Source organism: Echiichthys vipera, assembly GCF_963691815.1.
Source record: "Echiichthys vipera genome assembly, chromosome: 15".
NCBI lineage: Eukaryota > Metazoa > Chordata > Actinopteri > Perciformes > Trachinidae > Echiichthys > Echiichthys vipera.
In genome coordinates, this window is record NC_139840.1 from 25,249,004 (window position 1) to 25,267,005 (window position 18,002).

An 18,002-nucleotide genomic window follows, 5' to 3' on the forward strand; every position below is an offset into this window, starting at 1 on the left:
AACGTCAGTTCCAATTGTTTTATGACATCGGGTAAACCTAGTGTGAAACACTGAAAATAAACTATTTGTACCAGCACCAGCTGTACCAATGTCCTGCTCAAAGTTTAGGAATTCAACACTTACATTTTTGCACATAATCTATTGCTTTTAGGAGAAGTCACAAGTCTTGATAAGTCTCAAACTTGAATATGGGCAGCTCTTCAACGCAGCCTTGTTAAACTTTTGCCACTCTTCATCCCCAAACCCCTGCGTGTCATTGTCCATTTTATAACAAATGGGCCCTATTTTTACCACCTGCATGGTTTATAGGCGATAAGCTCCCCAAGGGACAAATTAGAAATTCATGACCATGTAAATATTTCACTAACATGGCACGGATGGCATGTGCTCCGCATTCACAGTCGTCTGTGCCAGCCTCGGGCTCATCTTGACATTGTGTAAAAAATTATTTCTCCATTAATCCGCACGGTTTAAATTCCCAGATGCCACATCCCTTTTGACACGGTCGAGCAGGTGACTTCATGAGACTTCTCCCTGGAAATGTAGCAGTGCTACGCTCCGCAGGATAAAAAAAGTGAGGAAGAAATGTGAGACTTTCCCCTACTGCACAATTCTTTTGTTTGAGCCTCAGTGCAGCTTAAGTGGATAGAAATGGGGAGAAAGAATAGAACTGGAAAGTATAGAGCACTGTCTGTTTGACACCTTGTGCAGTATCGTTGTGAAAGGAATGAAAGGATGGAGGGAGGAATGTAATCACCTCTATGGGTGTAGTCGCTAAAATAAAGCCCGGCCCTCCAAGAACATTTCAAAACTTTTACCATCTCTGTTGCCAACTTTTCCATTAACTTTTATGAGGCACTACATTCACTTCATTCACATATTAGGGGCTTAACGAGGATGATAATTTCTTAACTGCAAGCCAATTTAAAATAGATAAAAGTGTGTCAATAAAGTCTCCAAATATTGGGTTATGAAGAACAACATGTCAGGAGCTTAGGACGACACGGTGGTGTGGTGGCTAGCACTATCGCCTCATAGCGAGAGGGTTCCTGATGCGAATCCCAGCTGGGGCCCTTCTGTGTGGAGTTTGCATGTTCTCCCCGTGTCAGCATGGGTTTTCTCCGGGTTCTCCGGTTTCCTCGCACAGTCCAAAGACATGCACGTGTTAGGTTCATTGATGACTCTAAAATTGCCCGTAGGTGTGAATGGTTGTCTGTCTCTGTGCGTCTCTTTGTGTCCTTATTATCTTGGTACAGAAGGGAGAAGCTCCTTCATCAGAAAAAGTCTCATGCATGGCTGATAATGTAGTAATGTATTAAAGCTGAATGTGTGCGATAATGTGACACCCGTCGTAATCTATGCCATTTAGTTGACAATTAGGCACCGGGCCCAATCGAATTAACTGATACACTGCACATTATCATAATGTAGTATACCAGTCCTCAGGAACACAGGCTATTTTTCTCTTAACCCGCAACACACCTTGATGAAAAACTGAAATAAGTAAATTATAAAATAGAATTTTAGTCTTATTCAACATGATCTGACTGCAGGTTTTCTGTTTTAGGCAACTTTTGAAATGTTTTCTTAAAACTACAACTGAAAACATAAGATTGAAAAAGAAAACTATTTAAAACAGATATAGGCCTAAGTTAGATATCGCACTTCAATTTCCCCTTCAGGGAAGGGAAAAACATGCTAGGCTTGACCTATCGACGGTAGAAAAAGACGAGGACCACGGTGAAACGGAACGGATGAAAATAAAGTTTTCACCTCTGAGCCAGTAAACGTACTTCTATCCCTTGACAGGAGACTTTAGAGAGAGAGTTTCTATTGGCTCAGGACAGAGAGGGGGGAGGGGGGGGGGGGCTGCAGCAAGAGGTCTCACTCTGCTTCAAATTCTGGAGGTTTTTTTTGCTTTTTACCTACTGTAGTTCTCATGAAGACAAGAGACATTTTTGGGCTGGCCTCGCCCACACTTTTGGATTTGATGGATTCTAATTTCCTAATACACAGAGGAAAATGTATCTTGTATGGTATCTTATCAATATTTTTACAGATGTGTCTTTTAAAGTGGGAAAAATATTTTGGCCACAGCATCAGATTCTCATTCGCAGGGGTGAAAATGTAGCAGTTATAACGTGGCTGTATCTTACAGTTGGGATGAGAATGAGTTTTGTTTTTTTTCATTGCACTACCGGGACAGATTGTTAGGAAGGCAGAGTCTTCCGGTTAAAGGAAAAGTATTGAGCTTTATATTTCTTGTTATGCTATTAACACAATTATTAATTGCTTTATTCAGTTATATTTTCATCTTGTCTGATAACTTTTTACGACATCGTTACGTGCACAAAGCCACGTCCACCTGACCTTTCTCATTCATACAACTCTGTCACCCACAGTCCAAACACCAAAATAGTTCCCTACAAAATATCACTCACTGTTTACGTTATTATTATTATTTCCACACTTATTATTTGTGAGCAGTAAGTGTGCCAGGGCTGAAGCCAAAACCCGGAAGTTTAGCATGGCGCTGGTTCGCATAATCCGAAATAGATTGTGTGAGAAAATAAGATCTGTGACGCACAGATCATATTTTGTGTGTCACAGATCTTATGTTGACTCACAAAAGTCAACATAAGATGACTTTTGTGAGTCAAAAATGCTCATCATGTGAAGGCTCCTTTAGTCATTGTATTGCTCGCTCGACCCTCTCTCTTTCTGTCTCTCTCTCCGTCACTGAGCCCCGCGGGAACACAAGCAGCACGTCAACGTCATTTTGCTGACCGGAGCTGAAATCAAACGCACCTACTCTGCTGCGGTCGAGTTGAACCAAGTTGAAAACATTGCCACTGAGCTTCGATAACACTACATTGATTTTCGATCAAGATTCCAGCGTGGCGGCAGACAATTTCAAGGCGGCCGCCTCAAAATGCATAATGCAGAAAAATCCCTGCTTAGTAAATCAAGTAAAGCACTACCAAACTGGTGATGATATTGGATATTAGGCTGATATCACTTACAAGGATATTATGTCTCTTTGGGAAAATGCATTGCGTGTTGCATTATTAATTTATGTTTTTACAGTTTTGTTGAATGAACTGATGATCAAAGTCAGTTTCAGTGGATTACTGACATCAAAGTTCAGTTTGGTCAAACATTTAAGAGTTTTTCCCTCGGAAAAAAAATCAAAAAATCATCCGGTCTCCAAGGTGAACAGCCTCTGGCACGTTAGATATTCTCCTTTATTCAGGAGAATAAAATGTGGATGTACGGAGTTCAATCAAACCTGAAACTAACTAGCGCTCTAAAAAAATGGATGTCCTATTGCCTTTGAACCCATGTCCTTCTTGTGTGTAACACCTCTCCCCGAGGTTGAGAAACTGACAGATCGAGGCCAGGCTGTGATGACAGTAGCAAAATAAGATGTATTGCTGCTACGGGGCTGATGAAATCAGGACATCAGACAGGCAAACCGAGGAACTCGTCTGCACACAAGATCGTCCCCACATGCTTCCTTTAACGGAGGCTAATCTGAGAAACTCTGGGGAATCTTGTTTTTCATTCGTTTAAATGGGTGAAATGCCTTGTACTTGTGTGTGCACATAATAAGAGGATTTTTCCAATCTTTCATTTTATTTGCTCTGAGAACTTTTGAAGGAGGCCTGTTCATGGGTCGCCATAAATTACTACACCCTGATGTTAAAACAAGGATGAAAAATATTTCCAGCCAGTGCCTGACTGTTTGTCCAGCTCGTAACCCTCTCCCACTGGCCTCTGTGAGCCTGCATACAGATTACAGTTTCATTTTTGCCTTGATCTCCCCAAGCCCAGCAGACTAATAAAACACGTGGGCAGCAGTGCCATTTTTGAAAAATATATCAACAGGACAGCAAAAACGGATATGTATTTGAGTGTGACTTCCTGCCGTGGCACTTTGCTGATTGGTTTGCTTGTGTATGTGTATGTGTGTCTGTGTGTGTGTGTGTGTGTGTGTGTGTGTGTGTGTGTGTGTGTGTGTGTGTGTGTGTGTGTGTGTGTGTGTGTGTGTGTGTGTGTGTGACTTTCTTTGGACTAAGATTAATCTTTGAATATTTCAATTTTTTCTTCACCTCAGCAGTGCTAAGATTCATAAAGAATCTCTAGTGCTCGTGTTACTTGGGCTGTAACAGCCCTAGTAACTGTTACAGCCCTAGTAACAGTTAACTTGACTTATCTAAGTCAAGTTAACTTAGATAACATTCTTAACTAATGCCACCAACCTCAGTATTTCAACCCAAACCACAATATTCTCCTAAACCAAGTAGTTTTGTTGCCAAAAGCTAATCAAGTTAACTTGAGGCTAACAGCCACAACACGTGTATCATCGTGGCAAGGCGTGGTCCTGGAGACAACTACTGTAGCTAGGGACATACCGGTCGGATTTCTGTACCTTGTCTCTGTTATGTGCAACGCCAAAGACTGTACAGACGCTGCACTTCCGCATTTCTGAGTACTGCCTTTTGCGTTCCATGAACAATACTTAATTAACATTAAGACAATCGATTTTTGACATTTTTTACTCTTTCTTCCTACCTTCACCTATGGTCATGAAAGCTGGGTCATGACCGAAAGAACGAGGTCGCGGGTACAAGCGGCCAAAATGGGTTTCCTCAGGAGGGGGGCTGGAGTCTCCCTTAGAGAGAGGGTGAGAAGTTCAGCCATCCGTGAGGAACTCGGGGTAGAGCCGCTGCTCCTTTGCGTTGAAAGTAGCCAGTTGAGGTGGTTTGGGCATCTAGTAAGGATGAACCCTGGGTGAGTTCCAGGCACGTCCAGCTGGGATGAGGCCTCGGGGAAGACGCAGGACCAGGTGGAGAGATTATATCTCCACACTGGCCTGGGAACGCCTCGGGATCCCCCAGTTAGAGCTGGTTAATGTGGCCCAGGAAAGGGAAGTTTGGGGTCCCCTGCTAGAGCTGCTGCCCCCGCGACCCGACCCCGGATAAGTGGTTGAAGATGAGTAGAGAGAGATGATCTTTGACATTTGTGAATCTATTCAGAATCTTCCACGTCTGCATTGTGATGCATCCCTAATTAGTATAGAATAGAAATACTTTATTGATCCCAAGCTGGGAAATAGCAGTATGGCAATTGGGTACAGGTAATTCCACAAATGGAAGACATATGCTCTTAACCTCAGCACATTTTGACATGCCTCGATCATATAAAAATTGTGTTTTATGCGCATATAAATGTGTCTGCTGCTTGTATGGATACAACTGCGCCAACAGAGCGGTGGAAATAGTCGCCTTACTTGACAATTAGAAATGACAACTGTAAAAATGTGCTTAGAGCAGCCTCATGCAAACACATCCTGTGAGCTGTGCTTCTATTATATTACTAGTTACAGTGAGAAGAACAAGAGTCCAGAAAGACCTGAAGCAGCAGTTTATTCACGAGCCAGCTAATTAGCACTTTTAATGACCGGGCTAAAAGTCGCTGCCTTTCAACTACCAACTGTAAAATCCTCTATGTGCAATCCTTAATGATAGTACATTACAGAATGTGCTGACCTGTCAGTGAAACGCTGTAATCAACATTTGCGCTCTGTTGTCATGTGAAAAGCAAAAAAAGTGATGAAAAGTAAAATCATCAGATTTGAAGTGAACAGACAGTGAAAGTTCAAGTCTTGTCTTTCCTTTGCAAACTACGCTTTCACCTTTAAAACATGAGTTAAGATTGGAATTCAGATCACACTGAATTTTTAAAATATCTTGATAAATCTAAATCAATGCCACCCCTATGTCTGCATTGCAGCCCCAGTCTGTTGTTTAATCCCATGCTGACATTTCTTCTTATAAGTAGTAACTGCTCGGGCTGCCCCATGTAAAAAGGCATGCCAGTTCGACTCCGACCTGCGGCCCTTTTCTGCATGTCTCCCCCTCTCTCTCTCACACCATTTCCTGTCCGTCCTATCGAATAAAGGCTTGAAAAACTGCCCCCAAAAAATCTTTGAAAAAAAAAGTAGTGACTGCTTCTACATGAGTTGCTGAACCCCTTTTGACAATATTGATAATAACTTCTAAAAACAAGTCCTCCTGGATCATCTGCTTCTCTTTTCTGGTTCTTTGTTGTTGTTCTGGTTTGCTGATCAAACAAATCAAGTATTTTGAAAATGATCGAACATGTGAAATTTCCTTAATTTGCGCATCTGCACTCCACCAGTGTTAAAAATATATGAATACAAGTAAACACAAATGATCCAAAAAGGATCCTGTGATCAAACTCACGCAAATAAAGCAACTAGAATATTTGTCTTGACCTGGTCTGACCACAACATAAGTCCTGTGGAAGACAACGCAAGACCACCAAACAATCCCAGTGTTTCCCCAACCTTTATATTTGTATGTAATTACATTTTCTATATAGCGCCAGATCACAACAGAAGTAATTTAATCACCCGGGATGAATGAAAAAGCCAGCCTTGAACTAGTCTGGTCTGATTACACAAAACGTATCCCTGGTACTTTCATGGCTAATTAAATAAAAACTGAATTAGGCTAAAAGGTCATGGAATAGTTGTGAAGCATGTTTGATTTGTGATCAGAGTGGCAGCTGACTGAAAAGATACAGCAGCAGGATTAATCAAGCCTGGATAACAGCGTAGAATACATCTCCATGGTAACTAAGGTGCCTGTGCTTTCGTGCAACAGGATCATGGATAAAGTAAACCAGGCCACCTGGAATATGCCGGCTTAATCCCTTATCCAGGTTTCGTGCAAACAGCCTTCGGTCTATACCATGTCCTTTTATTACACAATAAAAAAAATCTTTATTGCGCAGTTAAGCTACTGCTAATGCAAACTGAACATCATACAGCTGTAGCTTCACATTAAAAGCTTTTAACTGGCCAAACAGGAGTTGACTTTTATTTTGAAGCAGACCCGCAGCGTTAGCCCGGTCTATAGTCCCGGTAAGTGAATCAGCGTGCCTTTAGTGTGAGATTTTTTTACCGTAACAGAAGAAGAGAGAAAGTTTGCAAGGAACAACACAGAAAACACACGATACACACAACGTAACGTTAGCTTAGCATTAGCCTGAAGCTGCACTTTTCCACACACCATGGCCACTGCCGTAGTCAGAGATGAGGGAGAAACAACCGAACTGTTGAATCCTCTCGGTGTGGAAACATGTCCGCCTTCACCGTGAGTTATGAAGAAGCAATGAATGGTAGTGCGCTGACGGGACTCCATGGTGCATTCAGGTGCAGAATCAGGGAGATGAGTAAAAGAGTGCCTGTCAGGTGCCTGGGTCAGGTGCAAACTGTTACAGGATTGGTCAATAACATTCTCACTGCGAAGCAACAATAAGAACTTGGAACAACTTGCAGCTCTGGCTGTCCTGTCAGCTTTGCTGTAGTGTGAAAATTTTAAATAGAAATACCAAAAATACCAGTAGGTCACACTGCACTCAGAGGTGACATGTAAAGTGACTTTCAATGAAATGCATCGGAACTGTACCAGCCAAATTATTGTTACAGAAAGTTGATTTGAATAGGAGGCAGTTAAGGGCTGACTTCCTTCCAGGCCTCCGGCCCAGATGTGCAAATCACTGCTAGAGCAAATGCAGCTCGAGTTACTCCCAGAGGGCGACTTTATTACCTCAACTCCCGCACAATTGATGGCACAAAACCAAAAGGGTAAATTTCTAATAACGTATCCGGGCTTCTCTGACACTAACGAGTGGCTGCAGTCCTGCAGCTAAAATTTACTGTCAGTCACAGAATCTCCCCTTCTCAAATTGCTTCTTAGATGCTTCACAGAGAAGCAATTTGGCGAGAAAAATGTGAGCCATTGTAAAATGTGTAGAAATGTGGAATTAAAATTGAACCGAACACACCCACACGCCCATTTAAACTAGATACACTTTTTAAATGATGTTACTTCAAATAAGGTTAATGGGCTACGGAAAATGAAATAATCTCAGAATGTTTCCTGCAAGATTCATGTTTTCTCTTCCCAAAATGAGGTTTTATGGTTCCGCCTTTAACTAGAACACTGAGACATAAACATTTCTGTTAACTGTCTCTTTGAGGTCTTCAAACGCAGAAATAATGACTGGGGGTTAGCAGACGATGAGGTGTCCTCATGAGACAAGGATGAGATGTCCTCATGAGACATGGATGAGGTGTCCTCATGAGACAAGGATGAGGTGTCCTCATGAAACAAGGATGAGGTGTCCTCATGAGACATGGATGAGGTGTCCTCATGAGACATGGATGAGATGTCCTCATGAGACATGGATGAGATGTCCTCATGAGACAAGGATGAGGTGTCCTCATAGGACATGGATGAGGTGTCCTCATGAGAGATGGATGAGGTGTCCTCATGAGACAATGATTATGTGTCCTCGTGAGACATGGAGGAGATGTCCTCATGAGACATGGATGAGGTGTCCTCATGAGACAAGGATGGGGACAGGGGACTCACTGCTGCTGGTAAGAGGGATACTGTGTGATAAGCTACACTACTGTATATTCAACTGATTGATGTAGTCAGAGTCTTTGGTCCAAACCCAAAAGTGTCTTTTATTAAAAATGATGAAAAGAGGAAGAACTTCTGTCAGTTACAGAACAAAGTACATCTGAAACCATTCCTAAAGCATCTACTGCTCCACTTTCCAGGCATACTCTCCATACAGTACGTTTCAAACATTGATATTTGTGTCCCAAAATATGGCTAAACATACAGATAGCTGAAAACAGTACATGTAGAAAATGTGATGCCCCCTGGGAGCCTTCCTATGGAGGTGTTCAGGCACGTCCAGCTGGGAGGAGGCCTCTGGGAAGACCCAGGACTAGGTGGAGAGATTACATCTCCACACTGGCCTGGGAACGCCTCGGGATCCCCCAGTTAAAGCTGGTTAATGTGGCCCGGGAAAGGAAAGTTTGAGGTCCCCTACTAAAGCTGCTGCCCCCGCGACCCGACCCCGGATAAGTGGTTGAAGATGACATGAGATGAGATGTAAAGGTGTCTTACACACACGTTTGGTTGGACAATGAAGTGAATAATACTGCTTTTCTAAACTATCTAGGAATGTTTTGATGCATCTTGCCACCTGTTGCAATTGAAATTCAACCAAGAAAACAAAAAAGATATATGATGATACCCAAGTTCTGTTCTAACATTACAGCAGGGATGAAGCATTTTGAACATATGTTGTGGATTATGGTATGGAAGAAGGGCTCCGTTTCCCTGCCTCGGCAATAGTCACATGCAAATGCATATACAAAGAAAACCTTATCTGATATACAGCTGCTTCTACAACAAACACATATGCTTAACTGACAGATCTACAGCCTTACACATAAAAAACAATATGTTTAGCCATTACGTTGCCCAGGAAATATCGCTATGCAGTTAGCTACAATTCAGGGGGCTAATCAGAGCCAAGACTTTTAAATCATTTACCTAAAATGGTCTCCTCTGTTTTTAAATTTTTCCTGAAGCTCTATGTTTGTGTTACCTACAGTGAAAAGGGCCACAATTATGAGTATAGTGTATGACTTTGAAGAGGGAATACCATTATGTGTCAATTGATACTGATCTGTTACCGCAAACCAAACACAAGCCGCTTCACTGAAGAACCACAATGATCCCAAACAGGTTGAACTAAATGTTTGGGGAACCTGCCCCCCATCGCCTGACCTTATTAACACAGTTTAGTAGACTGTTGCTATTATAACCACAGGTTTGAACAGTATTTTGTCCACCAAAACCAAAATAGCCAGGAACCACTCTGAATTAACTGTATTTAACAGGTTAGGACGAACATATGCATCACTGTACACTACCCCTACTGCAGAGGATGAGTTGAATTAGGGCTTAAACAACTCTTTGAGAAACTCAAACTGAATGGATTGCTTAAAGCAAATACACTCATTAAATAAGCCATCAAGACTATTTTTTTCGTGAACATCTATTAATGGAGATATTCCCGACAGTCGCTAACAGTAACTAATGTAATGCGGCTAACACTGATTAGCTCGGGGCAGCACGGTGAACGCATTGAAACGTCTTTTTTAACCACTAACTGCTCATGATAATGCCAAACCTCTGCAGTAGCATGATAAGAGCCCTTACACATTAATCAAAGCATGAAAAAGGTGGTGCACCAAAACTTTGAAAAAAAAAGGATCTTTAATGAGCCAAACTGAAAACAGGATGCATGCAAAAAAGGTGATTTATTTACAAAAAAAAAAAAAAACACAAAAGGCAGCTAAGGCAACTGCCATCTCTCTCTCTCTCCCTACCTCCCCCCATGCGGAAACACACAAACATTTCAGCATCACCCTCTCTGGAACCTACCACCTGCCCAGGTAAGTAAAGGGTGAGGGGCTAAGCTGGCAATCACAATTAACGTTTTAATTGGAAAAAGAAGAAGTTAAAATAAAGTTATCCGCCCAGATCAGTTACTGCTATCATTTGTGTGTATATATATATATATATATATATATATATATATATATATATATACACACACATTTTATGGGCACATGAAACCATAAGCAACCCAAATTTTACAAGAATGTGAAATAGCAGAACTATTTTCCCCTCCTGTCCTTCACATTAGGAGTGCCCAGCCCCTCCCTGCTGAGAAAACCTGATCAGACAAACCTGCCTGCACTCAACTTGATCAGCAGCTGGTAAGCAGCTGATTTAACCCCACAGAACTGAATGACCAACTATATTTATAGAACTGTATAATCTATACCAATCAATTATCACCCATCAAAATAAAAAGGGACATTACACTGAACACGATGACCAAATAGACACCAAACACTGTTACAGCTGGGAACAGCACCAGGTGAAAAGGCAGGAGAGTCGCCTTTTCACACACAAACAACGTAGTTAGTGAGCCCGGGGTTAATTAAAAGAGGTTTTGAAAGACTTACCTGCTGGCCCTGGTACCAGCTCCTCTCATAGTAAAGTCCATTCAAGTTGATTGATTTAAAAAAAGCTGTTTTAATGTGTTCACCGCGCTGCCTCGAGCTAATCAGTGTTAGCCACATTCAAGCCGCCACTTCAAAATGCATTTAACAGAAACACAGCATGTTTTGCACCTAGGCCCAACTGGGCATCGCTAGCTGGCTAACTTAGCAAAATACACTGTTTTGTGTGCAGCTAATTGCATAATATCTACTAGCCAGTAGTGATGCAAGGCAGGGGTGGCCACCTAAGCTAAACTTAACCAGCTAGAGAGTGGATGGCAACTGCAGATTTTCAGTGAGAAAATGTTTTTGTTTGTTTTAAACCTAGAATGTAATATATCACTTACTGTAAATGTACTTACAGGTTTAGTTTTGTCTGATAATATTATTGTATTTCATTTAAGCAATAAAAATGTAGATTCTTCTAAAAAGGAAAGTTGTTGTTCATTTTAAGAGACCTTTCTTATTTTCTCTTCTGTTTATATAATCAATAGCTGCAGCCTAAGTAGAATACCAATTCCTTACATTTCTAAACTTGCCAGAAACTTGGCACCAACTTTGACAAAAACAGATCTGTGCTGTATCCATTAAGCTCCTTAAACCTAAGGGGTGTCTTGCCAGTTTACCTCCTGAAGCTGTAAGAACATAAAGTAAGGTGCTCAAAATCTAATCAGATCCTCTGCTGTAGTCCAAAGGATGCTGTGCTGCTGTTCTGTCATTACTGTTGCTGAGTTGGCCTTCACTCTGTGTTTACACTCAGAAAAGCCGATGCCAGCGACGGGCATAACGTCCCACGCACCATTTTGTACCATGTATACCGGTAAATATATCAAGGAAGGGTGTACAACATTAATCATAAAGACTTTGGCAGACTCATACAACAGCTAGAAAAAGTTAAGTGCTTACACAAACAGTATCCAGTGAGCATCTGATCACAGTGCTGCTGAAACACTGGTTTATATGTAATTACTGCTTATCAATGCAGCCGTACAATGTTAGCGTAAATGGATTTTTGTTTCCTGAGAGGACGTATACCCACAACAAGAGAAAGTTGTGGTTTGTAATTCAAAGCTGGCAACCCTTATTTCACAAAAGAGACGTTGTTAGACAGCAAAGGGAACCGAGCAACAAACAAAAGAAAAATAAACAAATAAATAAGAGACTGCAGCTGCTCCACTGTTGGGTGGCAGTGATGCTTCTTACACCATGAATGCGGAATTGTGTCGGGCTCCCCAGTGTGAATTTTCATCAAAAGTTTTTTCGTCCCGGAGTAGAATGCAACGCAAGGAGTTGTCAGATACAAATTCAGACTTGTTAATATGCAGCATCAGCCCTGAGAGATCCGTTGAGCTGTGCATTTTTCCTTTGCGTATTTCCCTCCACCCCGTAATGAATTAACTGTTGTCTAAATGAGTCTGGTCTTTAAATTAACTATTCAAACTATTCAAATGGGCACCACGGTGCCATTGCATAAACACTCGATAATACTGCAAACATTGTTAGGCACCATAATAGAACTATTCCCACAATCCATAGGTCTGTTAATTAAAACAGACATAGAAATTCTATTATACAGTATCTACTGCAGTGCTCTCTGAAGTACTGACGATCACAACTGAATGTATCTATTGACAGTGGAAAGAAGTAATTAATGTTTGCAAGATATTTATGAAGGAAGTTCTGTAGGAAATGCTGCTACATTTTTAACACTTATAACTTATCGCTCCTTCTCACTTATCTAGTTTGTACTTATTTTATTCAATCTGCTGCTAAACTGCACAGCGCGTATTGTTGTATATTGTATATACCTACGCTTAACCATGACGTCTGTTGCACTCTGTCACACTTGGTTCATTGCTTGATTTATCTGACGTTAGCTTTATTTTGATTTGATTTATGTTTTTATGCTTATTGTTACTCTGATCCTTTCCCACCTTTGTATCGAAACTGTTGCACAATAATTTCCCTCGGGATAAATAAAGCTTCTTGAATCTTGAATCTTGAAACTTGAAGTGCTACTTCTGGATATTCCTTGGGTAAGACACTTCACCCACCTTGCCTCGTGTGAATGTGTATGACTGCTGTATGTTTGAGGAGGTGGTCAGAGGGGCCGTAGGCGCTGATTGGCTGCCACGCTTCTGTCAGTCGGCCCCAGGGCAGCTGTGACTACTACGTAGTTTAGCACCACCATGTATGTCTGTGTGAATGAATGGAACCTGGACTCTGTAAAGCGCCTTGAGCACTGAGAAAGACGCTATTTAAATCTTAGCCATAATAATAATAATAATCCATTCAAGTCGATTGATTTAAAAAAGCTGTTTTAATGCGTTCACCGTGCTGCCCCAAGATATTTATGAAGTGCTACTTCTGGATACCCCCCCTCTAAAACAGAGACACTGATGTCAAAATCTGCCAGGACCTTCTTCTATTGTACCCGCCTGTCTTGCGATTAAGTCTTAAAACTAAACTAAACGTGTCTGTAGCATCAAAAGTATCTAAAGGTTTCAGGTGAGTACTAAGGCCAACACTTTGCTGATTACAGCCTCTAAAATGGAAAGATTTTCTGCTTTTCTTGGTTTCACATCGTTGTAAACTGCATATGCCCAGAGTTTTGCACTAACACTTCCTAGGTCTGCTGCCCTCTTATTTATCCGAGTACATGTCACATAAACAGTGATACCGTAGCCTACGCCCCGAGAGCTTCCTAACTCCCTCTGACCCCTCCGTCTGGACAGAATTCTGTAAGAAGGCCTTTTCCAACTCTGCCACTTCAACCTGGAACAAACTACAGCAGGAAATGAAGCAGCATGATTCCTCCTGCTTTTGTTTTCCCCGGCACTTTGCACTTATCAATGTTATAACCTGTGTTCTATTTTGTCTTTGTATGAATGTCCTGTTCTTCTGTAACTTTGTGTTGTTTTGCTTTTGTGTGTTAATCAGGTCTCTCTTTAGCTTGAGACCCTGTGGCTCACTGAGATTACCTGTTTAGATAAAGGTGATAGATAGATAGATAGATAGATAGATAGATAGATGGATAGATAGATAGATAGATAGATAGATAGATAGATAGATAGATAGATAGATAGATAGATAGATAGATAGATAGATAGATAGATAGATAGATAGATAGATAGATAGATAGATAGATAGATAGATAGATAGATAGATAGATAGATAGATAGATAGATAGATAGATAGATAGATAGATAGATAGATAGATAGATAGATAGATGGATGGATGGATGGATGGATGGATGGATGGATGGATAGAAAGATAGGATAAGATTACCTTTATTGTTATTGCACAGGTACAGTACAAGTCCCAGTACAAGTACAACTCGGGGGAAAAAACTGCGCAAAAGGCATTTTTTAAATACAAGGTATATACAACAACAGGAAACATAATTATCCAAAAACTGTACATTTGAAAATAAAAAGTATATATATATGATTTTTTTTTTTTTACTTCTGGTTGCATAAATAAGCAATCTAAAGACCTCATCTGTGGATCAGAAAAACTGTGAGAGCCAATCTACCCTTTTTTCTGCTGTTTGTTAGAGCGCTGCTCTCCTTTACAACAGCCTAGAGTGGAAGCATTTCACTGCATATGAGAGTGAAAATTAGAGTGTGTGAGAAATGATTAGGACATACCGCTGAGTTCAGATCTTGGGTTGGCAAAAGAATTTTCTAAACTCAGATGATTTAAATCTCTCTCTGACATTATCAAAGACCAGTGTTGAGGTGACAAACATCAGCAGGTCCTATCAGCTGTCCCTACTTTCATTCACTGAGTAACTGTCCCGCCGAGGTGAGGTCTGTCCTGTCTTTGGGTTTTTGTCTTGTGAATTTCCTGTTTTATTTTGAAAAGTTACTCCTCTCGTTCTAGGTCACTTGCCCTTCCTCATCTGTCACCGGTCTGACTTCATTCCCTGATCCTTGACTTTGTTTTTGTGTTTTTATTTTGCTAACTTTGAGGATTGTTTTTCCTGCTGTTCGGAGCGACTTTTGTTTTGTGTTTTATTGGCTCAGTGCATACCGTTTTGGATTTTGTGAATAAACACCCGCTTGACCTGCGTACCTCCGCATCTGAGTCCTCATTCCTGTCCAGGTCTGACAGTAACTTGGTAACAGGTCAACATGAAACTTGGCCGTTGTAATAGCTCAATGAAAATATGGGTGAGAGGACCTGATGACCTGTCAAAAACAACTAGTTGCTCTGACAACCCTAAACCATTTCTCCTTGCTTGAGTATTCATTTGAAAATATTTGGAAGTAATGCTGCATCGTGCATGTGTTGTCAAAGCTGGTTGAATATAACCTTTGATTTTTAAGATGAGCTAGTTCGAAATTAACTCTTGTGAATTGGTAACATTAAATAAAATTTGTAATACTCTAAAAAGTAACATATCGGTTGTTGTAATGTTGGTCAAGGAGATTAAGATGCTGGACATGTAATCACTTCAAATCCAGCCAGAGAACTTGTTTGCACACCGCAGTGCTTTTCCTCTCCCTTCTCGTTTCCTCACAGCCGTTTACTGTGCACTGACAAAGGTTAAAGTAAAATAAAAAACAAATACTTGAGAAAAGTCTTAATTTCCACATGAATTAAACAATGCTATGAATAGTTTATTCATGAGAGTCTGTGGAGGGTTTTTGCCATTCTTACTACCTTTTAGAAAAAACAAGCTTCCCTGAAATACTGCTGACAACTACCTGAGTAGTGATATTGTGAGGTTTTCTAAAGCCTGCATGTATGTGTAAACTGTATTTCTCTTGATTTTTAATAAAACTTCTTCAGCCACACAGTGAGCGAAACACAAAACCACATTTTCAGTTTGAAACACATGTCTGAAAAGGCAATTCAAACAGGCAGCCGCTTTGAAAAGTGACAATGGAAGAGAAGCACGGATGAAACGGCTCAGTAAATCTAACAGTCAACATGCACGTTCACACCACTGACGTGCTTTCCTGTTGATTGTTGACTTGGGCCAGGAGAACACTAAACATTGTTCCTTACAATCAGGCCCAGAGCCATCAGCATCAACACTAAAACCTCACACAAACGCCCAAAGACATAAAGTGAACAGAACTGGGTGTATAAATGGTACAGTACAAACCACATAGAGCCACTCGGTGTGCCCCAGTGCTCACAGTAGCAGCCGGGCTCATTCAGCACCGTGGACAGGGCTCATTCAGCACCATGGACAGGGGTCATTCAGCACCGTGGACAGGGGTCATTCAGCGCCATGGACAGGGGTCATTCAGCGCCATGGACAGGGGTCATTCAGCGCCATGGACAGGGGTCATTCAGCGCCATGGACAGGGGTCATTCAGCACCATGGACAGAGGCCAGCACATTTACACAGTGCAAACTTCTGCCTCCTTCTGCCAAACTCAGTGTTAATCAGGTATAAGTGCACTTAGTTTGGAGTAAACTTGTACAAAGTTGCTTCATTTACAGCCTTAAAACTAACACGAGAGTGCTGCTTTACTCCATTTGAAAACATCCATGACATGCATGATCAAACAGGGACAGCACAAAGAGACCAGAACAATAAGAGACAAAAGCTAAGCAGAGTTGTGCTTAAGTTTGTTGTGTGTTCACTAAAGTTAGCTGGTGTGCAGTGGTTTGCTACGTAGAGCTGTAGAGCCACGTGTGTGAGCTAACATCAAAGACAATACACGGGGCGCGACGGGCACCCTTCTCCCGCACATGTACAGTATACTGTACACTGATAGCTATTGTGTAATGGGGAAAACAACAGTTTCGTTAGCATTAGGATGCTATGCGGCCTGTTTTCTTGCAATAACAAGTGCTAAGTGTTGATTTAGCTCTCCAGTGTTATCAGTAAAAGGCGCTAAACTCATTATCAAACACTGACTGACTGACTATAAACGCAGCTAACCTCCTCAGTTGTCCATTCTAATGTCTATGTCAATGACTATAGTGTCTATTATAGCCTACAGTGTTGTCCAAAGCAGTGAAAATATGGTATATGGAGCCAGGCCTAAGCTAATAGACAGATGCTCCGGTGTAATAATAAAGAGTAAAGGGGTTTAAATCCGCTCAATTGGCGGCTAATGACCCGCGGAGGACACCGTCGTGTTCCAAAAAACGACTCACCCAGGACGAAAAAGGGGAGCTCGGTGTTCTCCAGGTCGTCCACCACCACGACGTCTCCGGGAAAATCGTTCCGAACGGAGAACAGCAGCTTGGGCTCGGAGGCCGACGGACTGTGCATGATGCTCAGGTCGTTTTCCCTCAAAAACGGCAGCGCCGACACGGTGACGCTCTTCATCTTGCACTCGGTGTCCTGGTTCTGGTCCTCGTCGCCGTTCAGACATCGGACGTTGGGCGTGAGGACGGCCAGGAGGACCCACGCGAGCCCCAGCAGCGTGTTGATGCTCGCCATCTCCGTTTGCTCCGTTTTCCTCTCCGTGTCTTCGCTGTTCCTCTCGCTGGCTGCTTCGGTCTCAGCGCCGGCGGATGAGAGAGCGGCAGAGTGAGTGAGGGGGGTGTGATACGCCGGCGGGAGCTCACAGTGTGCAAAACAAACACCCTTTGTTTCTCACATATGATCAATCACATGCTTTTTGTAGATGCAACACTGAACATTGTGCGGTTGTGCGTTTGTTGACCCCTTTACTGTAATTGATCGATAAACTGTCCAAATGGCTCTGTAATGGCTAATCATAGATTACCAACAGGACACGCACCCGGAATGCCCTGTGGGCCCCATCACCAAAAGCATCCTTCATTTCTAATTTAATTGTACACGTGCCCCCCTCATGCATATTTGCATATAATCTCCAAGCAACAGCACAGAGCATCTTCAGTAGTATGCGTGACCTCTGTGAATGGGCGGACACTCCACTGGGTGCATGCATAATTGCCTAATTGAGGGGCTAGATGCACACGCTGAATGTAAAAAGCTCCCCGTCTGCGTCTGCGGTGTTAGCAAGGGCAGGTGGTTTTCAATTGGAAGACTTGAAAGGAGATTTTGAGGAAAGAACTGTAATTCGATTCAAT

General features: G+C 41.9%; 1 protein-coding gene across 1 annotated transcript in view; it reads right to left on the reverse strand.

The window, feature by feature from the left end:
• Positions 1 to 17,385, reverse strand: part of astn1 (astrotactin 1) — a gene marked incomplete at its 5' end in the record, with an annotated part of 377,223 nt that extends 359,838 nt beyond the window's left edge. Inside the window, one exon of the mRNA XM_083928387.1 lies at positions 17,097 to 17,385. Coding sequence (XP_083784513.1) covers positions 17,097 to 17,385 — 289 coding nt within the window. The remainder of the gene's footprint in view (positions 1 to 17,096) is intronic.
• Between the last annotated feature and the right edge of the window lie 617 nt (positions 17,386 to 18,002).